Here is a 22,931-nt window from a genome sequence, read left to right on the forward strand (position 1 = left end):
TCTATTGATATTCTTAAGAATAAATTAATGTACTTGTAATGTCATTCAAAAACATATTGGCCGATTTTTCTGATGCGTAAATACAAGTGATTGTCTGGTGCGTGAATACAAGTGATTGTCTGATGCGTGATTGCAAATGATTTTCTGGTGCGTAAATACAAGTGATTGTCTGATGCGTGATTCCAAATTATTCTCTGATGCGTGAATACAAGTGATTGTCTAGTGTGCATGAAACGACTATCGTCATCAACCGTCATTTGACTGCTTAATGTTATTCTTTAGAATTTTCCTAATGTACTTGTAATGTCATTCAAAAACATATTGGCCACCGTCATTCTGATGTGTCCTTACAAGTGATTGTCTGGTGAGCACAAAATGACTTCCAGCATCAACACTCATTCGACTCTTTGATGTGTTCCTTCAGGACATCTTACTGCGGCTGAAAAATATATTGGCCACATTGAATCGTTCCAAACATACTGACAACAATTGCACTTGTGTGTTGTTGAGAGTGCTTTCCTAGCAAGCATAAAACATCTTATTACAATGACCAGCAGCCAAGCTTGAGCATTGTGGCCAATGACACCGAAAACAATCATATAAAAAAATTAGCTACCATGCATAATAACACTTGTTATGAGTGATCAGATGTAATTATATTTGTGCCTGACCATAAATTCAATGATTGACATATATGAAGCCAGTATAACACAAATGTGCACGTATGCATGTTCAACCAACATGCAGTTGTGCTCGACAAAGGCATTTCTCAAGAAAATGAATAAAAAACATTTATTGAGCAGAAGTAATGGGTGAATAAATGAAAGGGAAATATGACATCCACATGGTTGTCATATTTCCCCTTCATTTAATTTCCCTGCTGAGCATCGACGAAAGGCTATTTTTTAAGTGAAGAGTGCTCGTTGTAAACTTGCTGCACGTGTACCCTGTGAAAAAAAAAGAACAAGAAAAATTAATAAAATTTCTTGGGCAATTAATCACTGAAACATCCACTGCATTTACCCAGCTGAGAAAGTATACATCCAGCCACAAATGGATTAAGAAATGGTGATGAAATAAGAAAGGCAGCTGGTCTTCTTCAGCATTTTCAATAGTCACATATTTTTGGAGCGATATACATTTCCTTCACGCAGTTCATCAACTAGCCCAACGTGTTTATCTACCCAATTCTTGGTTCAATTATTGTTCTGCAGTTTTCGAGCATCTTGTTGCAAGAGCATACTCTTCGTGCAAGCTGGCAGCAACAACATGCCAGTTTAACTCATTAGATTTCATCCAAGATTGTAGGCTTGTGCGAATATTCGAGCACTTCAAATATTCGAACGAATATTACACTATTCGAATTTGCTTCGAAACGAATTTAAATTCTAGGAAATTTCGAAGTATTCGAAATGAACGAATAGACATATATAAACCGCATATAACCCCCTGTAAAAGTGGTTTCACTGCAGTGGTGGTGTGCTATAGCGTGAAGACACCTTTCCAGGAGAAATGGGCACTGCCGCGAAGCCCCTAAAACCTCGTTGATTCAAAGTCACTGGGACTGTGAAAAATCTCATTAAGCGGGTTTTCGAATGAACCAAACATACAAAAAGCGGGATGCAAGGAACATTTAATTACTGGAAGTAATCAGAGGTGGTCGTTTGCTGTGCCTGCTAGTTTTCGGCTACAAAGGTTATGTTTCCCAGCAATACCTGGCCCCAAATTTGCCGCTAAACCGGGGAAACAGCGGGCCTCACCGCTGCCAGCGCAAGAAAAAAAAAAAGAAAGAGGAAAAAAAACGGTCTCGCGGTCAACTGAAATGCGCGCCCGCGGAAAAAAAGACATGCTTCGCTGCAACACAGTGGTGACACGCGGGCAGCGTGTCACCTGCTCCTTGCAGCGTCAGCGCGTCACGATGCGACCATTCGCCCATTCTTTCTGTTAAAATAAATAATTCAATAATGACCAGTGTGACGGAATTCGCGATGTGTTCTGGGTGGAAAAGATGATCGTTGAAGTTTTCGAACTGAGTTTTCGAAGTAGGCGTTGCAGGCAAGTACTCCGCCAGCAGTACAAGTGCGCAAATTATCGGAACAGCCGCCACTCTGAGGTTCGCATACATCGCGAATTACGTCAGACCGCCTTTCATTCATTTCTCAATTTTCCCAGAAAGAATGGGTAAATCATGACACGCTGACGTTGAGAGAAGCATGCGTCATGCTGCCCGCGTCTGACCGCTGTGTTGCAGTGAAGCACGTCTTCTTTTCCGCAGGCGCAAATTTCAGCTGACCACGAAACCGCCTTTTGTTTTTTTTTTTATTGCCCTGGCAGCAGCGAGGCTGGGATGCTTCACTTGTCACCCATTAGTATCGCTACATTGCATTGCCTTGTGGCTCCTAACGGCCATCGTTTCTGCGGATTTGAGGCTAAATCGGGATCCGGAATTGGCACATGGCACCTAAAGTTTTCGAATTAACCGGGCTGGTACTGACCGCCGCTTCAAATTATCCAGTTAAATTTACATTGCGAAATACGGCGCCGCAAAATCCTTCTAATTATGTGGGATTTCGAAATAACCGAGTTTGAATTATTGAGGTTTTACTGTATTACCCTCAAATCGATTCATCATTTTTAAGTTTAAAAGCTTGTTATACCGGCTTATATGCTGTAAGTATAGTAAATTTAAAAGCATAACATATTTTACATGTTATCACTTGCATTCTACCGAAAGTCAAATGCTGCTAATACTCAAAGTTGCTTCCACTTCCCTTTGAACCAAAAAGAATGGCATATACATATGCCTTGTTTCAACTTAAAAAATATTGCACTGGTTAGTTTGGTCATGACAAATATACTCATTTTTCTTTATAATATGTGATATAAACTATTCGAATTTGCTTCGAAATTCGCTTCGACCAAATCACTATTTGCTTCCAATTTGCTTCGGACCTAAAATTTAATATTCGCACAAGCCTACAAGATTGTTATGATATGTACTAAGGTATAAATACCATCTACCAATAGCAATCTAACTGCAAGGTCTACACATTACAGGAGGGAGGGGGTAAGGTAGGGGTGATGATTACCTTTGAACTTCTGGGACCTGAACATTTTGTTATGACAATTTTCAGCATCAAAAAATGGCATAACAGGTAAACCATACAAACACTAGGTTCCAGTATAAGAAACATGGTAAGTCGCTCACACTTACGTGACAATTGGCTTATTTTGAAGGTAAACCTCACCTTCAAAAACCAGGCATTTATATTGCTTCTTGCATTGCTTCCATCATCAGTGATTAATTTTTAGCTAAACTTGACAGGTCTGCTTCGGAGGATTTTGCTAACACTAAAGTGATGTAACATTTTCAGATACAGTGTTGATTCCTTAATTTCGTTTGGACAGCAATGTTGCATCATACAGGACTGACGTTCCTGCTGTGTAGGGTCTGATGCGGAATTATTTTGAAGTCTTGAGCTAACCCATGAATTTCCTGTAAATGGTGAAATTAGGTTTTATGATGTGAGGCTATTCTTGAATAATGGTCGCTCTTGGTGGATGTATCGACCGCGTGGGAATAGACACATTGTTTCTTTTCATTCTGTGCATTTCAAGCTAGTTAAATGTGACATTGTAAAATCCTGCTTCATAAATTATTTACGTAAACCTTACAAACACAAGCCTATTTTCAGGAGCAAATCCCAAAGGCTGACTATGGCCGGTTATCCAGAGATGTGCAAGTTTCTGTCACCGAAGGCCTTTTGCATGGTTTTCAGAACACTAATGTAGTCCAGCGTGATAGAGAGACTTACTTCACTGATTCCTCATATGCATAAAATAGGGCTCATTTTCAAAAAAGTAGTGCAGCAAGTGAACGTGAACGTGCTTTTCTCGGCCCCACAAAAATTGAGCATTCTGTGCAAAAAAGTCTGTCCCAAGGTCAGAACCAATCACGGGTGTACTATCAAGCATACAAATAAATTTAGGATTGTGTTTGCAATGTACTTTGCCGGCTACCCTTATCCTGTTGAAAATATTGCGTTGGCCAAGCTGGTCATTGCTGAAGCAAGAGCTTGAAGGAACATCTGTATAATGCTGATCAGTCAAAACAAGGTTGGCTGTCTGCTCATTGTAGCACATGTGGATGTAGGCCAAGGCTTTCCAATTGCAGCATTGGTGCAAAATGCAGAAATTGCACCACACGGGAAAGAATTGAGGCTGACAAGATTATTTCCTCAAGGGATGATTGTGTCAGCACCCCCTCTATCATGATCACAGATAAAAAAAATGATGTACTTAAGTGTACTCATGTGATGAATTTTGGCTTTATCACTGATACGCAGTCTTCATCATACTGTACCAACACTCCCAATCCTACTGGCTATGTATGCTTTAGCTCCTTTAAAACCAAGTGCCACACATCCAGCTCTTAAAATGTCCACGAGCCTTAAAATCGGCGTAACTGGTATCAAGAACACAAGCTTTATAACAGTAAGAAAAAGGTTACTTAATCATAAGCTGTAGAAGCATGCAGAGTTGGGCAAATTGGTGCGACAATGCCAGCATCAAGAGCGAAAAACTTGTTGATGAAAAACAACACCGACCAAAGGAACACAGGACTGACAGGAAAGACACCGTACTTGCAACCGAGTGTGACATGCACGAATAATCCCATAGATGAGAATAGTGCATGCACAAGAACTAATGCAACCCCTATGAAAATGTTTAAACGAAAAAGGAAATCATAAAAAAAGCAAAAAACATATGCCTTGATCATACCATATTATGCACATATTAGAGATCATATGATGTCCTGAAGTTAACTAAGCAAAGTTATGCAGGCACCTGCAGATGCATCGTTTTGACAGTGATTTTAGAATCTAGTGTAACAAATTGGCCGCAGATCTGCGTGCTTCGCTGCAAATGTCGTCGAAAGACTATAGTCTTCTGCCGGCCGTACCACTATGTTTTGCCTTGCCTCAGACAGAGCCTCCTCTATGTTGAATCGGCCGCATCTAGCTGGCATTGATGAAATAGAGGAGGCGCTACGTGAGATATGGATGCCATCTGGCAGCGGTTTCAGGAAACATGAGCTTGTGCAGAACCCAGGGCCACTGCCAGCGGCAGCACCATATCGTCGGCAGAGGGCTTTTTCGTGCCTAGCTTCGCATTTCGTGCATAGCGTCGCATTTTCGGCGCAGCCTAAGAAATACTAGGGTCTTAGGGTCTCTAGAATTACGTATATGTAATGTCTAGGAAAGGAACACACCACCTAATACTCGCGTATTGATGTTGCGCCTCAGATATGCGTAATATTTGCTTTTTGATTGACAATGTTCATAAGTATGAACGCAGCCACCAGTTCAAGATGGCTGGGCGTTCAGCAAGAGCTTAAACTTTGGCCGGGTGGCTGAATCGTGTGACAGACTGACAGACACACCAAAATTTCTGCGTTCAAGTATCCCAAGAAAGATCATCGTCTTTAAAATGGTGCAAGGCGTGAACACAGGTAGAAAAACAGGATGCACCTACAGTGGTTAAAAACAGGATACACAAGAGGAAGGTGACAAAGTAGTAACAATTAACACGGAAGGCCATCAGCTCGTGAATAACGATAACCCCCTACTGAGGGATGTACTGAAGGTACACTGATAGACATATTTACAGTTGCATAAGTACTGTCTGCTTCAGGAATGTACTACTACCTGCCTCAGGAATCTACCTCTCCAACCTGCCCCTAATCAGCCAAACACCTTGGCATCATCGAAGAGAGCAGGGCACCCCTGCTCCCTGCAATGCATCGGAAGGAGAGCACCGTTACTCTGGACTTGCTGCTGGACAATCAAGTGCTGGCCTGTTTAAAAAAGCATGCACACCCGCTTGTGCCATGCACCACGGAGGTGGTGTATAGGGTACCGCTCAGCTGCGGTACAGCATACGTAGGACAAACTATGCGCTGTCTAAATGACAGGCTGAGAAAGTGTACAGCATCATTGAGGGTTCAGAGTAATGGTGCTCACCTCCCGATGCGTTGTCGGGACGCTTGCGGCCTGAATGTCCAACGAGACGGAATGTACAACGAGACTGAATGTCCAATAGTGGACATTCAGTCTCGTTGGACATTTCGTCTCGTTGGACATTCCGTCTCGGTTGGACATTCAGTCTCATTGGACGTACAGTCTCGTTGGACATTCCGTCTCGGTTGGACGTTCAGTCTCGTTGGACATACAGTCTCGTTGGACATTCAGTCTCGGTTGGACATTCCGTCTCGTTGGACATTCCGTCCCGGTCACAAATTTAATTTTCCTTTTTCGTTCCACACATCGCAATATTTGCTGTGAAAATTTTCCGAATGTGCCCTAACATTTGCGACGTGCGTGAAAATTCGTTTCGTCGTGATAGGACGTGGCGCTGAGACTGCGTATTACGCACGGCGCGTAATACTGCTCGATACCCAGTCTTGTACAAATGGCAGGGATATATATATATATATATATATATATATATATATATATATATATATATATATATATATATATATATATAGAGAGAGAGAGAGAGAGAGAGAGAGAGAGAGAGAAAGCGCAAATACACGAGGGAATAAAATAAGGACACAAGACGCAAAAAAGTGTCAGTCGCGCTAGCGATGGGTCTCGATCGCGAGAATGAGCATTTATACAGACTTTGCAAGTGAATTAAAATATATTCTAAACGTTTGCTGCGTGCAATACTTCGTGCTGAGCGTCCTTGCTTACAGAGAAAGCCTACAGCAGGCTTTTTATAGCCTCAAAATTTGGTGACACCACCTCTTTAACGGCATGGTCTTTCCTAGACCGGCCTGCAGTTCTCTTGTAGCCGAAATGCCATGACATGTTTCCATCAAGGTAGTCAAAACTAAAACTGATATCCCACACTCAGCATGCTTCATAATCATTTCGTGGTTCTGGCACGTAAAACCCAAGAATTTAATTTTAAAGGAAAATTTCCTCCCTAGCTTCTTCGACCCGCATTCTTTAAGAGGAAAGAAGAATTGTTCTTGGGGCTCGTAGAAAGCCAACAATCAAGCCAAGGAAAGCATAGGTACGTTATTTGTTGATGTTTTTTAACTGTAGTGTAACAAATATGACCTAAAGTGAAAGGACTTAAATGGTACGAAAGAGCACACTTTCTTTCGGTGGGATTCGAACCTACAACTTTCGCATTACGCGTCTGATGCTCTAAGAATTAAGCTACGACGGAGGGCGCTCCCTCGTCCACTTTGTTGGGTATTTAGGTGAGATTGATCACTGGGAGTGTGAGCAAGCGCAAATCGTCGCCGTAATTATAAGGTTGCGGGTTCGGATCCCACCGATGGAAAGGGTGTTTTTTCGTCTACTTTGATTACTTTGAATATGGGTTATAATTATTACATCGCAGTTAAAAAAAGCAACAAATAATGTCCCCAATGTTTTATTTGGCTTAATTGGCTGTTGGTTTTCTAACAAATAACTGAGTCTCTCGAACTATTCTTCTTTCGCACTTTCATAACAAGGGCTTCGTCCTGCCTCGTGACGCTTTCTGGCAAAAATAGTGTTTCACACTCGCCGCCTTAGCTACGAGTGGCGCTGGTAACACTCTCAGGGATTAAACGCAGATAGATACCGCACAGAGTGGACGAGGGAGCGCCCTCTCTCGTAATCCTTTAAGGGGCTGTGATGTCCGATTTATGACAAAGATAAACAGGAACAGCAAAGTATGCAAACGAACAAAACAAAGCAATAAAGTAACATATTCAACATAAATATGAAAACTAAAAATACAAAATAGAAATAAAACTAACAAAACTTGAAATTATGATAAATGCAGTAAAGCGAATACGGAAACAAAAATACGACACCCGACGCCACAGACAGTCCATATTTGCAAAACACACACAAAAAAATGCGATCTTCCGTTAGGCTATCTTAACCCAATGAATCAGTTGTCTGAGAAATTTCAAACGAGTGCACGTTTATCTCTTCTAAATTGGACATTCCGTCTCGTTGGACATTCAGTCTCGTTGGACATTCCGTCTCGGTTGTACATTCCGTCTCGTTGGACATTCCGTCTCGTTGTACATTCCGTCTTGGTTGGACATTCAGTCTCTTTGGACATTCAGTCTCGATGGACATTCCGTCTCGGTTGGACATTCCGTCTCGTTGGACATTCAGTCTCGCCGGTCACGTGACCCATTGGACATTCAGTCTCGTTGTACATTCCGTCTCGTTGGACATTCAGGCTCTGAATCTTGTCGGGAGTGTGGCTGCTCTGCCCTCTTTGATGATGTCAAGATGTTAGGCCGACTCGGACAAATGCAGCGCAACTTAGACGAAGACAGGAGCCACATAAAACACAGGCAAGCGCCGCTTTATGTGTCTCCTGTCTTCACCTAAGTCGCGCTGCATTTGTCCCAGTATGTAACAACTCGCCCAGGTCAAGGTGTTATTGTTAGGCCAAGTTAGGAGCAGGTTGCAGAGGTAGATTCTTCAGGCGGATAATATTTATGGAACAGCAGATTTGTGTACCAGAGTACGATCTATACAACTTTAAGTGAGGGAATTATTTTTCTCGACGAGTTGATGGCTTTCAGTATTGTTACTTCTCTGTCACCCTCCTCTTGTGTATCCTGTTTTGAACCCCTGTGAATGCACCCTGCTTTTATATCTTTTCACACCTTACACCATTTTCACACTAAATTCAAAACTCACCGTCAAAATGAAGCATCTGCATGTGCCTGCCTGCATAACTTTGCTTAGTTCACTTCAGGATGTCATATGTTTTCTCCTTTTTTTCTTTTATGTTTTTCTTTTTAGTTTAAACATTTTCATAAGAAATGCACTAGTTCTTGCATATGTGCAGTTGACGTCCAGAGAACCCTTCATGCCTATCAAACTCGGTTGCAATTAGAGCATCTTTAATGCCAGTCCTGTGTTCCTTTGGTCGTTGTAGTTTTTCATAGACCAGTTTCTTGCTCTTGATCCCAGAAATACTCAATGCCTGCATTAATATTAGAGCTGTGCGAATAGCAAAATTTTGGGTGCGAAGCGCATTCGAATATTGAAGTGCGAGTGCGAATCGAATCGAATATTTTTCGAATATTTCTCGAATACTTCTAGAATATTTTTCGAATACTTCGAAGCGAAATTGCAGGAAAAAAAGTTAGAGAGAATTCCTAAGCCTATTCTTATGAGATAGCAACATGAAAGTGTTTCTTTTCACTAGGTTGATGAAGCACCGGCGAGGTGGTGCTTCATAGTTGTCTTATCAAGAATTAGGCAATGTAGAGGCCGAATTGTATTTATGTACATTATTTGGTGCAACCAAAGTGTTGCCGACAACACTTTACACGTGATAGGCAAAGATGCCATTTCCTCAGCCTCTCCTCCTCTTTCAACTTCTGTGGAAGCCCAACTGATGTGGCTGACAATTAAGGGTGTGCTCCCTTCAAGTCCGGAGTTCCAAATCTGCCTCGTAGACGTTGATATATAAGAACATCTGAAATTTTGGATGCTAAAATGCTTCGGCTTCCAATTTTTCGGACTTCCTGCCCAAATTTCAGGTCCAAAACAGCATTAATTGAGCCCCCATCTCTGCCACATCTTTCATCTCCATGTTGGAACCAGCGTTTTCTTGAGTTAGTACATTTGCGACCGCAGCAGAGCTTGAAAGGCAGCTTTGCCCCAATACCGGGGTGTAATGAGGTGAAGCATATTGAAAATCTAGGGACCACTTTCAATCGGACGTTGACTGTGTCTTGGCAAAGTTTGACCGTAACGGAGCTTGAAAGGCAGCTTTGCCGCAATACGAGAACGTAATGAGGTGAAGCATATTGAAAATCTGAAGGGGTCACTTTCAATCGAACATTGACTGTATTTGTTTTCGGGAAGTTCGAATAGTTCGAATAGTAAAATTCCAGTGCGAATCGAATCGAATAGCAAACACTATTCGAAAAATATTCGAAATTTCAAATATTCGCACACCCCTAATTAATATTCAACTAAGGCAATGTCGTATGCTTTCATCTATTTGACATATGGGTCGCTGTATAAGTTATCATTTTCTATTTTATGTGATCTATTTATATTTTATTCAGCTTGATTCCTGATGTTTTATGGTGAGAAATAATTTGCTCGTTTTCTTTCGTTATTGTTTATTTGTTCTCAAATATTCATCATGCCCCATTATCAAATTTGGCTGAAGAGGCCAAGGAAGATAATGCCTTCGAATAGAGACATGAAAACAATAATACTTGAGTGCATTATACAGCCTTAAGTACACATTTGTACAGACACACACAGCCTTTCTAATTAAGTGTATTATGCAAACTACTACATACCGATCACAGCTTCCAACCGTACGCGGTCCAGTCCCTCCTTTGCTGGGGCACCCTTGTGGGCATTCGAGCCTCTGCCGTACAGGGACTTTCCCCGGAGCTCGTCCTCTGTGAATACGTGCTTCAGCAGGCCACGGGCAAACTTCGTCGGTAGATTATGGCAGTGTGCATGCAGCCGCGAGAGTACTACCTTTTCTACATGCACACCGCCTCCTATGTCAACCTGCATAAAAAAGACAACAAAGAGACACATTAAGACTTCATTGCTCTAGTTGCAATCAGTGTAGTCAAAGTAGCCAGTATCATAATGCCATAAATGCCTGAAAGACTTGCATTTCGCCAAACAATACCAAAGGTCTAATATAAATACTGCATATAGTGCGCACGGTCATCTTTTCATTTGTGTGTATGTATATAAGAACAAAAGTTTAACTACACCCCTCCCCTCGCCCACTCCTGCCATAAAACCATACAAAGGCCAGGCCTTGCCAGCACATAGTTGAAAAATCCAGCATATGAAGCCAGGAAAGGGCAGCATCTAAATCAAAATATACTTTCTTTTAATATTTTTGTTAATCCTCGTAAATACACGGTGGACCGACATTTCTCTCTATGGTCACAGCAAGAAATACTCATCATGCCAGAGACGAACTGGAATGTTTATGATGCTGGTCCATAAAGTATTCACATAGCCACGGCTTCTGTCCCATGAAGACATAATGGCGCTAGCATGAATACATACACTCTGCTAATCGCTTCTATCGCCGTTATCGCACATCCCGTCAGGGTGGCGGCGTACTCCTAGCCGTTTGCAAAACTCCCCGCTCTTACACCATTAACATAACTTATCTCCAGATTGTCTGGGTATGCACAGAACTCACGCACCTAAAGCTTATTTTTGGTGTATGCTATTGCCCTTCGAATCTGCCAATTTCATTGGTAACCTACACGACGCGATAAATGCTGTGCACATACAACACCCAACGACACCCGACGCCATCTATCTTTTTCCTACATCCAGCCAACATGTGGCAGTATTGTGTGGATGCATTTTTGCAGACCTCCTTATCGTCTTTTCATATCAAAGGCCCATACATTATTTCAAAGTCTGAAGTGATTGTGCAATTCCTGCGTGATGACAACCCTGAAAATTGTGACGCCATAAGCATTGACGTAGAGGACCTTTTTTTATTCGTTCCCCCATAATAACCTTTTGACTGCTGTAAGAGAATGCATCACGTCTCACAATGATGAACATGCCTTCATTGCTTTAAGTGGCATTTCAGTTTAATCTTTTACAGAACTATTGTCTTTTTGTCTTGGGGTCTCTTGTCTATTTTCTTGGGGTCTTTGTTTACATCTTTTAATGATGAGGGGTGTACCTGCAAAAGGCAGGAGTTTGTATTGGGTCTAGGCTGGCACCGGTTCTAAGGGATATTTTTCTAAGTAGAGTTGATCGGGCGCTTCAAACAGTTTTACAAGCATCCGCAATCAAGGTCTTTCATTATGTCGATGACTATATTGTTTTTTTTTTTCGTAAGGGTATACTCATGATACGTCGGCAGGTATTCTAAAGAGTTTCGAGCAGCTTGGTCTCCACCTGAAGTTTACTTCAGAATACTGAAAGGACAACTGTATCCAATTTTTGGACCTACAGCTCAAGTTCACACCCAGGGATGTCTATTGGTACTACGCCCTTAGGTCTGTCAAACCCGTGTTGAATTACAAATCAGGCCACAAAAAATGGTTGAAAAATGCCACAGCACTGTCTTGTTTCATCTCTGTGCTGAAAAAACCCTGTCCTCATTTAGTTGAAACCCGTTTTTCTGGGCAGGTGCACAAACTGAGGTAGACAGGCTTCCAACGAGATTTAATGTCAAAGGTCTGCGAGAAATTGGTCAAGAAAATTAAGAAAGGTGCCACAGATGATTGTAACTTGGCTGAGAAGACAGGGCAAGAAATTTGCTGTTTTTGCATATGTGCATGGTTTGTGCGTTTGCATATGTGCATGATACTAACGACTGTTGTATTCTACGAAATGATCTTCCATCTCAGAATGGTGTAACTTGTGGCTAATATAACTTAATTCATCTAAATGTAAAGTTTTAAGTGTTTTTCTTGTGTCGTCATGTTCTTCTGGTACATATTACTTTAAATAACATTTTGCTCAAACAGGTCGAGTCATATCGCTACTTTGACGTTCACATTTCCTCAGCCCTAACATGGTCGCCTCATATCTGTGTCATAATCAACAGTGCTAACAGAATGTTAGGCTATCTGTGCTGTAATTTTTCCACCGCCCCCACCTTTTCAAAACTAACATACTCATACTCATACAGCTCATACTCATACAGCTCATACAAAACAATGCTGCCCATTTCATTCCAACGAACTGCAATCGTACCGCAAGTGTTACTACCATAAAAAAACATGCTTAACCAACCACCTCTAGCATTTCGTTGCAAAGTTTCCCAGTTATGTTTGTTTCATAGGATTTTTAACCATTGCCCCAATCTACGTGATGAAATCATATCTCTTCCATATTTCATCTCACACTGGCTAGATCATTCTCACAAAGTAGGCACAACTTGATTTCAGACAAAATTTTGTTCACAGTCCTTCACTCTCTGCACATCAGCAGACTGGAACCATCTTCTCGGTTTGATAGCCGGCATGCAGGACAATGCTTGCTTCTGTGATAACTGAGCTAACGTTGTATACCTAGGCTAGCAATAATTTGTTGATTAGTTCTGTACTACCTTGTTATTTTTACTGGTAAATACTTGCCACATTATGTACGGTTGTATAACCCAGGAACATTACTCCTGTATTTTGAATGTCATTTCTTTTTCCTATATTGCATTGTATATGACCACATCCCCCTGTAATGCCATTGGCGTAGAGGGCATCAATGACTAAAAAAATAAAGAAAACATGAAAACATACTATGTAACTGTGCATGCACATTTGTGCAAGGTGTAACAATGCGACAAAAGAGGTTAAGGAGGAATGCAAGCCATGCATTCATTGCCATGTTGATGAGTAGCAGCAGTAATAGCATGTAAAAAACCACAATAGCCTTTAACACTTTTGAGTAGTACCCAGTGTGCTTTTCATATTTTTACGAGGCATTGCATTTCTTGTAGGCAGAATAGCAGTCTATAATTATCAATGACAGGTAGCTGGGTAACACAAGTATAGTTTGCAGAATTGTAAACTATACTTGTCTTATTCAACTACCTTTCACTGAAAACTCACAATCTCTCACAGCCTACATTTACTTCTTTTGTTAACCCATTTCATTCAGCTTTCGGTATACATAGCTGATGACCTCCAATGCTCTCTTACAACCACGTAGCGTAACATAGCAACAGCCGACATTTTCTTCTACGAGTGTTGCACCCAAGTATCAAGCCAAATATTAATTTTTTTTGCGGGAAGTAGTGCAGCACATAATCAACGCAAAACACAAATATGGCATTGTCTTCGTTTTACCTTTCATGTTTAGCTTATGTTGTACTACACAAGAAAAAAATAGCGACAAGCTGAGCAAGTCATTTTTGTGTGTCAAATATTCATGCAGAGAAAAATATCAGCAGAGGATCAGGAAGACTTGTACACACACTGGTACTAGAATGCAAATGCACAGTTGCAGTGTGTAAGCTTTGCATGAGATTACCTACATGAAAGTTCTCCAACACTCACTAATCGAGCATAATGACAAGCTGTATTTAACAAACGGGTTCTGCCATACTATTTAGCATGAGAATAAATATTTCAAGAAGCTGATAACTTACTCTCTCAGCCTGCACCACTGCGGTGGCCCTCGGTGCCTGCAACATTCCGTCCAACTTCTCCACTAACTCCTTCGCATTTCCCAAGAGGGTGCACGACTCTGGAACACGTAAAAAAATAAGACACAAGCATTGCATAGATTCATATGCACAATTTCAAAGAAGACAAATGATATTTGTATTGGGCCAGCACAGAAGGACATCAAGGGACCCCGAAACATTTTCTGAAATTTAATAAGCGTTTAGACCACAGCATCATCAAATCATTCGCGCCATAAGTTAAGCGATGGATGGGAGCTACTGACCATCACACGTTACCCTCCTTCTTTGCACTGCTTCTCCTCCTTCTTGTCTAGCATGCAACAGTTGCTGGCGACGGCAGCGCACGCGACAAGTAAAGTGGCATTTCCTTCTGCGCTGAATCCGCAATCTACTCCAGCAGCGTGCCATCACGCTGCCAAAACAAATCGTGGGGGCCGTGTAAACATATTGCATGGTAGTGATAAGCTGCGCCAGGTGCGGCAACGTTATTAACCGTTCACATTTTATTCTGCAGGACACCGATAATCTGCAAATGCCAAGAAGTATGAGGAAAAAGTAAAATAAACGAGAACAATCACCAATAAGCGTAAACACGAGCAATGTGTTTTGTCTCTGAGGGTGAAGTTATGGCCTCAGACACGTGGACCCTGGCGGGGACTGGACAGCGAAAGCCTAATGCTCACTGCACCAATGAGCTGAAGCGACTTCGCTCGCCAGTTACCGTTTACACAATGTCACAGCTTGACATGTCACTAATTGCCAGATTTTGAGCTCACAACGCAGCTAGAGCAATTCGTGGTGCTCGAGAAAACAGCCCTTGAGATAAGCACTTTTGCACAGCTCACGCCAAGAAGCAGCACGTTGTAACACAGGTAGACGACGCCTGCTGTCTACCGCAGGTCCCCAAGTGTGGTGTTAAATTGAGATTGTGTATACTCCTTCTGCTACAACACTTTTAAAAAATTATAAAGCGTTTCGACCATTACGAATAGCATTTGTTCACTATTAGGTTAGGAAAATAGTCAGGATTGCATATATCCGATCACATCGGTCACAGGTGCACGTACGGTGGAAGAGGGTAGTTGAGAACGCATTTGGCTGAGTCGTGGCAATCTGTAGCTATTCGCAAGTTTCATTTTAGTCTTGTAATAAATTACACACTTTACACAGAGAGCTTAAATCATAGTCTGCAAATTGTCCTCAGGACTGGCTCCACTGGCTCAGTGCGTTTTAAAAAATCATCAAAGCAGTCTCAGTGCCCCTCATAGATGACATAGAGACATCAATTACGGCAGTAATTGTAGTAGTGACAGTGAAGAAATTTTTCATAAGGGGAAACAGGCAGTTCGGTCGAATGAGATGACTGAAGTCCCTCTTGCGTATAGCTCCACTTTGAGCTTTCCTAAAAGCAGCCGTTAGTAATATTTTGTGGGGTGATGAAAAGTAATTAACATTGCCAGCGAAACAGAAACCAAAACGCCGAACGGCACTATTTGATATCGCACATCGTACACTACACCATGACAGATATCCCGTAAAGGCATCCGACAGTGCCTTACAATTTATTATAAAAACTAGCGATTTTCCAAAGGACTCCTTCTGGAAGGTGCCCTTCCAGAAAATACTAGATTTTTCAAAGTTTTCAACTGCACGGAACGTGTGTTTTTATTTGTTCAAGTTACCTGCAACACCTTACATATAAACACTTTAGAGTATACACTACGACAGCATGATGGGCGTTGACAGGGGGGTGCAAAAGGGGCACTTGCTGCCCCGTCCCACCCCATACAAACACTAGCTCCCCACCAAAGCGCTTTCTTCCACCCTCTCCCCCCCCCCCGCCCCTCACCGCGATGCAACACGGTTTTGCACACCCAAGACAAATACTTCCAACACCTACGGACAGCACAATACCGCCGTCTGCTATGCTGCTTACTTCCAACATACAACTTTAATTTTTGGGTAAAAAGCTCCCTACAGCGGAGCACATCAGAAAAATTGTCCAGGCTATTCGCATGTGCGCTATGCACAGCCAATTATTTATTTGTGAAAGGCGTTCATAACAAATATAAAAGAAAAAAGAAGCTGATAACGCTGCGGAAAGTGAATCCGCCTAGTACAGCCGAGGGCACTTTCACTTGGCTGCGCATAGTGCGTATGCGCATACTCTAGACCATTTGTACGCGCGCGCGTTCAGTGTCAATGCACCGAGTTTCACCGGCGCCCACACTGCTCAAATTTGCGACAGCGACCTGCTTTCGTTTCTACGATGAGACACGCACTTGAAAGCGGCTCCGCGCAACAAGGCGGCTGCGAACGGCTGTACGTTGCGCTTAGGTTGCCGCCAATTAAAAACGTGCACTGGGCTTACACTACGGCTACGTCACGTGCGCGCTCGGGTATATAAAGTTTTCGATGACAAGTGACGGTGGTGCGTTCGTCATCTGCCTCGTATGGCGCGTCCGTTAAAGTTGTTTCCATCCATTGAGGTCGGCACGATTGATATCGGCCGATCTCTGCACTTCCCGAAAAGGCAGAGGACCTTATGCGGCACATAGCCCAAAGAAATAGCTTCGAGGGCGCGAGAACCAAACTGCCATAGAGTTATTATACTGAATCTAGAACAAACGCTCCGCTCGGGTGCCGCCATGATGGAACGATACTCAGCTTTCGGGTGACGTCCACTCGCACTCGCCGCTTCATGCTGCAATAATCCCAGGCATTGTTTTCTGTTTCATGGCTCTCTGTTTCACGGAAGTAAGAGACTGTCACTTAAAGTCGAGTTGTTGGCTCATGGCAACAAAATCACGGACGACGAAACACCCGACGCGCAAGCAAGCCGGCGCAATCGGCCGCACCAGCCGCACCACCACAACCGCACGGCCGGCACGGCCACGGAGGGAGGAGGAGGAAACAACTTTATTGAGTAGTAGGGAAGGGGGAAAGGGAGCCAGGACATGGGGGGATGCTAGGTCGGGGCCCAAGGGGCCGCGGCTGTCGCCGTCCATTCCGCCAGCCTGGACTGAGTGGCCTGCTCTGGACATCGCAACGTTTTTTCCCACTCTTCGGGTGAGGGGGGCAGTTGCAGGAGCTCTGGGGCGGGTGGCGGTCGCATCCCCATAGAATGTGGTCCTGTCCCGCCTGAGCTAGGCCGCAATACGTACACGACGGAGACGCTGTCATCCCTCAGGATGGCCGCCAGTCTCCTGGGGCTCAGCACACTGCGCGTTTGAACTCTGCGCAAGGCCACTGCCTGGTGTCTTTCTAGGCCTCCACATGGAGGAGGATAGATTTGTCGCTCCTCTCTTTGTCGACGGAGGCGATCTCGCACGGCCACGGGCGCGCTTTCAAACAAGAATGGTGGTGCCCTCTAGTAAACAAACCCGCAAACGCTCCTTTCCGCGCGCAGTAAATTGCATAAATGGGCATTGTATTTTTCCTAAAAGTAGTTTATATAAACAGCAAACAATTTTCGTCCATTTATAATACGTGAAAACACTTGTTTACGATTTATATTGCGAGAATTTGAGTGTTTTCAAGCGCCATATTTAGCTCGCGGTGGAGGAGTCGTTTCTGTGTGGGAGCGGCTCGTGCACCGCGCGGGGCAGCAGCCTCTGCCATTATTTTAATGGTAACAATGATAACTTACCAACACGTCGCTGCTCGCGTGGTTATAGCTTTATCACCTCAGTTTTTCCTCTAGTGTCTGTTCTATTAACTCTATGCAAACAGCGTTTCTGTTTTGCGTCGGTGAAGCTATTTTTCGAACTTAGCGGGAGTCCCAAAGCCAGCCCCAAAAGGCTTTGCATCAAACACGCATGGCGGCACCCACTGTAGTGACGGCTCTCAGAGTGCACTAAATGGGGCTCGAAACGTCTAGCAGAGCGACTACAGATCGCTACCGCTTTCTCTCAACTAACGCGTGCAATGGAGAATGGTTCACTAGACGCGGTTAATCTCGAATTTGATAGTCGATTTCTTGGCTCGTGTTCGCAACAAGGAAACACTTCGCGGCAATGCAAGAACACCTCTTTTTTTATTAAAGCTCACCTGGGGCAAGACATAATTGGTAAGTGCAAAACCTTATTCGAAAACGCCTTGCTCCTGCGTGCCCCAACGCTAACACCCGCAAAGCTCTTTGGGGCCCCTATTCAAAAACTCCGTATTGTGGCGTCGGCGTTGACACTGCATACCAATGAAAAGAAAAATGTCCCTTTTGCGATGTCTAAAAATCGTGTCAGTACTCCTTTAACGTACCAAGTGACAGAAAATTTTATGCAGCCAAACCGCCATATGCATTAAAAGAAAAAGAAAGGGGGGGGGGGGGCTTTGAAATCTGTGCCGGCACGCTTACGTTCACGTGCGAACATTTAAGCGCGAAATTTAAACAGATACCTTGACCTCACTTTTCTCTGGTATTAAAGGGACCGACAACCGATTTTTCTCGACCCATTTTTTTTTACGACGCGACAGAAGGCTTACCCTTCGCGGTGTTTGTAGCTGCAGTAATTCATCCCAAAAGCACATAGTCATTTTAAACGCACTATTTTTCGATCTGAAAGTCGAAGAACACGGATGCACCCTTTCTTCTAGCAACGCTGAGAATTGATAGCGATGCCGCCAGCCCTTCTCGCGATTTGTGAACGCTTTCTTCGTACTGCTTTCGCAGAAGTTCCTGTAACTATGCTTAACCACCTTTATTTTGAAGTTTTCAACTTCTTTTTAAAATAAGAAGCTGTTACAATGTGACGATGTGGCATTATACACTTTACCTCTATTTGTGCCAACGTTTCTAGAATAGGTACCTGGATTCTAAGATTATAAACGTTGATTTGTACCGCGTTGTGTGCGCCTGCGCGCAAGGACGCCTGTGCCTGTCATGGGTGGCTTGTCCCGGCGTTGTTACAATCTCGATACCCCAGCCAAGCCAAGTAATCGAAAATGTCACTACGCATATGCGCGGCCGCGCCGAGTAGCAGTGCGCGTCATTTCTGGGACGAAGTGTAGGTAGCAAAACTATTTCGCGCAAAATCTTAAAGGCCTGGAAACGGCGTGCGAGGTTGCATGAGCACGCTGAAAGGGCGCCACAGGTCATTTTGCGCGACTTTTAATGAAGAAATAACAATATAAATCTACCTCACGAAAATAACAGCCCTGTTGGCTTGAGTCAGTGCGACGGACAATCCTTCCATCTGTGGAGTAACCTCATTTCATGTTCTGGCCAATTGTCGGTCTCCAATAAAACTTGGAAGTGGAAAAAAATATAGTATAGTTCGTGAAGAATAATTTATCAGTCTAAATTGATTCATTGTTTCCCTTTAGTGTTAAGTGTACTTAATGCATAATGACGGGACATGTTATGCACCTCTTCAGAGCAATATTCAGTAACACCATAATAAATTGAAAGTAGCTGCAGCGCAATGAGTGTTATATTAGGCTATATATAAATGCAGCACACAAAAGTACGTCAATTAGAAGTATGTGATAAACAAGGTTACATATTTAGAGGATATCTTACCTTGTTTGTTAGTGGCAGCTTCAAGTTTTTCTGTGAGCTCCTGTACCTGGACCTCCAGTTCAGCAACCTTTCTTGATGCCTCGCAGTCACATGCACCCTCCAACTGTGCCCAGAAATAATGCATGAGCTAAGACAATTGCTTTACCAACAACTAAATACAATTGAAAGGGGAGGGGCGGGGGAATCCGAGGGAACAATGCCTGTGCATAACTCATCTTACTTATCTGACTATTCGAAATCCATGAAGACGAACCACAATATCAGGTACTCCATTTTTAAAATATAGTTGACTACTGCAGCCACTTTTAGACATTAAGGAACGATTAAATGGCATACGCTGCATATACATACTACAAGAACGCTAGCAGAAAAAGAAACGCATTTGACTATTTCTCGGTCACGCATCGTGCAGTGCCGTAGAACGGTAGTGCGAGCCTCTGTAGGCTAGGCCCTCCCGATGACACATTGCGCAGGCGGCCAACATCCTGGGTCGTGCCGCCGAACCTTTTAAGTGATCGAATATAAATGCGCGAGGTTAGTCGTGAAAGTTCTCTCTATTGATAAAAATCATTGCATTGCAGATCACGCAATGATTTTTTTTTTTTTTGCGTCTCGAAGTGTGGTTGCAATAATATTACTGTTCCGCAACGAGTAATATACGTGGTAGGTGGCGCCCGTACTGTCTACAGTGCGTTGTCTTCTTCGCACCTCGTTGTTTTCATAATTTCGCGGCATTGTTAGCGGCGTTGTGTGAAAACGTACATACGAAACTGTGGTCGAACATATTACATTGTGACATGCACTGTTGCACTCAACTAGCCACCATAACTCAACGCATGAACTGAGCGTGCCCATGGTTGCGCTGATTATGTTACCCGACACGGTTCGCATTTCATTTGTCCCCAATAGTACAGTATCTTTCGAACACAGCGCCTCTCAGCATAAATTATCTGCTGCATTAAAAAAAATAGACGAAACAAAAAAGGCTACTTCACAATCTTCTCTGGTACACTGCTCATTAATACAAAGCTTTTCTTCACTGCATGCAAAGTTCGATATGTCCGAGTGCCCATACGCTTTTTAGATTTACACGTCCTCACCAAGCTAAACTCGAACGCACCGCAGCGTGCCTGAAAGGGTTTGATTGACGCCAGCACCGCGTAGCTCTGGCTTCTGTTGCCGAGATGTTACCAGTGCATGCCGCCATACTATCCAAGCATACGAGGCATTTTGGCAACAGCGCCTAGCTCTTCGCGATTGGCATCAGTCAAACCAGTCCAGGCCATGCTGCGGAGCGTTAGAGTTAAGCTTGCTGACAACTGAACGTCTGAAAGACCAGTCCGTGGGTGTACGCAATAAGCTGAACTTCGGCCGCAGCTCTAGTCAATGCGAAAATGATGAACAAATCATACCCTTCTCTTCTTCTGCACGGGTGCCGCCTGTCCACCTCCAAATCCTTTCTGGGCCTCTTTGACCAGCTGGCTTCTCTTGCGCTCCATGAGCTTGGCTCCGCCTGCATATTTCGTTCGAACAGCATACATACAAATTGCAATTTCCAATGGCATGCCATTTTGCACTCACCGAAATCGAGCAGCTGCGCCTCCGCTGGGGGGGAATCAGCGTTCCACTTGATGGCGACCATGCTCCCGCGAAGTGTTTCTATGGCGTTCTCTTGAGTGACGAGCCGAAAACAGATGGCCGCGTCGGCTAGATCGCGTATTGGGTAAACATCCCAGGATTCTTCGTCAATCCACTTAACCAAAACGTGCATGTTTGATAAATAATTATGCTGCCTCGCAGTCAAAAGGGAAACAAAGATACACGGAAAAAAAGACTATGCACGCTGTGACGGAACTAGAATGAGCAGTGAAGCGACCACTGGGGAGCGACTCTAAGGCACCGTGCATACGTTAGGAGCCGCCACAGTGGATGGATGGATGCTCGTCCCCTTTATAACGGGGCGGGGACAAGTGTGCCACCAGGCTCAAAAAAAAAAAAAAAATCTTTCTCTTTCTCCCCCCCCCCTTTCTTTTTGGCAGCTGGGCACGCCGGCGGCTATTCGAACATGTGTTTCTGATTGAAAACAAGCGCGCGGGATCATTCGCGTCGTTCTTGCGGCCCAGTACTCGTTCTACCGTGCTTGTGTAAAGATGGCCACGTGGAGTGACGACTTTCTCTTATTGGTGGAGCAGTTCCCGACCGACACTTTTGAACAAATATTTGTTTGTTTGTTTGTAGCCTTTGCATTTGGCACATACCCACTCATGGGGATTGGCCAAGAAGACGTATGGTGGCCTATTAATGATAATTATATTAATGCTTACCTCCTTATCATTGAAGTAGAAAAAAAATAACTAAGATAAAGAGCAATAAAGTGAGAGAGGAAAAAAGAAAACAAAAAAGGAAGGAGAGAAGTTCTTTCACAATAACGGAAGTCTGAATATTTGATCCGACCAGACAGCTGAGTTTACCAGATCCGATCAAATTCGACTGTATGTCGTGCTTTTACTCAGATTTTATAATTATTGCACGAGTCTGCTTTCTAGTATTTCTTAAAGTGGACATTATGTTGGAATATGTTTAGTGGCAAGAATGAAATTACACATAGCATTGAAAACTTCTCTGTGGCACTGTCGCAAAACTGCGGCACCGAAATTTAGAACATTTTCTGCCGTTAAATTTAAACCAATCTTCGAAAACGGAATAATCAAAAGTCTTTTCCTAATTATTGAATAGTTGCGACATGATATAAAGTAATGCTCAATAGTTTCTGTTTCGTCGAAAAATGGGCAAAGGGGTGATATCGCAAGACCAGCTCTGTGTAAATAAAAGTTTAAGGGGGGGACACGGCATCGAAATTTGGTAATCATCACTTCAAACTTTCTCGATTGACTCCACTGAGGTTTCCATGAAAATTTAAGATGCTGATATTCTGTCCATTTTGTTATAGTTTCCATCATATCTGTACAAATTGCGAATTTGCGATATCTGATCGCTGCTATGTATTCTACTTCTGGGAGAACTGAAAGTATTGGTCCATCAAGGGAAGCCTGGGCTAAAGAATCGGCCAGTCTATTTAATTGTAGCCCGCAGTGACCTGGGACCCACAATAATTTCAGGAGTTTCAGCTGTTGTGGTACTATTGTGCGCAAAGTCATTAGGGCTCGTGGTTGTTCTGAAGCTGTAAGTGCTGTGCATACCGAAAGCGAATCTGTTATGATGA

At 43.3% G+C, this 22,931-nt stretch overlaps 1 protein-coding gene across 1 annotated transcript; it reads right to left on the reverse strand.

Annotated features, from left to right (window-relative positions):
• Positions 1 to 850: 850 nt before the first annotated feature.
• On the reverse strand, positions 851 to 21,702 carry LOC119374413 (uncharacterized). The gene is made up of 6 exons (XM_037644501.2): positions 21,290 to 21,702; positions 21,121 to 21,221; positions 19,709 to 19,811; positions 14,152 to 14,249; positions 10,358 to 10,577; positions 851 to 947 (listed from the first exon to the last, which is right to left on the reverse strand). Exons 1-6 carry the CDS (start codon positions 21,477 to 21,479, stop codon positions 865 to 867), a joined length of 795 nt encoding a protein of 264 aa, XP_037500429.1. The 5' UTR covers positions 21,480 to 21,702; the 3' UTR covers positions 851 to 864.
• Between the last annotated feature and the right edge of the window lie 1,229 nt (positions 21,703 to 22,931).

Source organism: Rhipicephalus sanguineus, chromosome 11 (genome assembly GCF_013339695.2).
Source record: "Rhipicephalus sanguineus isolate Rsan-2018 chromosome 11, BIME_Rsan_1.4, whole genome shotgun sequence".
Lineage (NCBI taxonomy): Eukaryota > Metazoa > Arthropoda > Arachnida > Ixodida > Ixodidae > Rhipicephalus > Rhipicephalus sanguineus.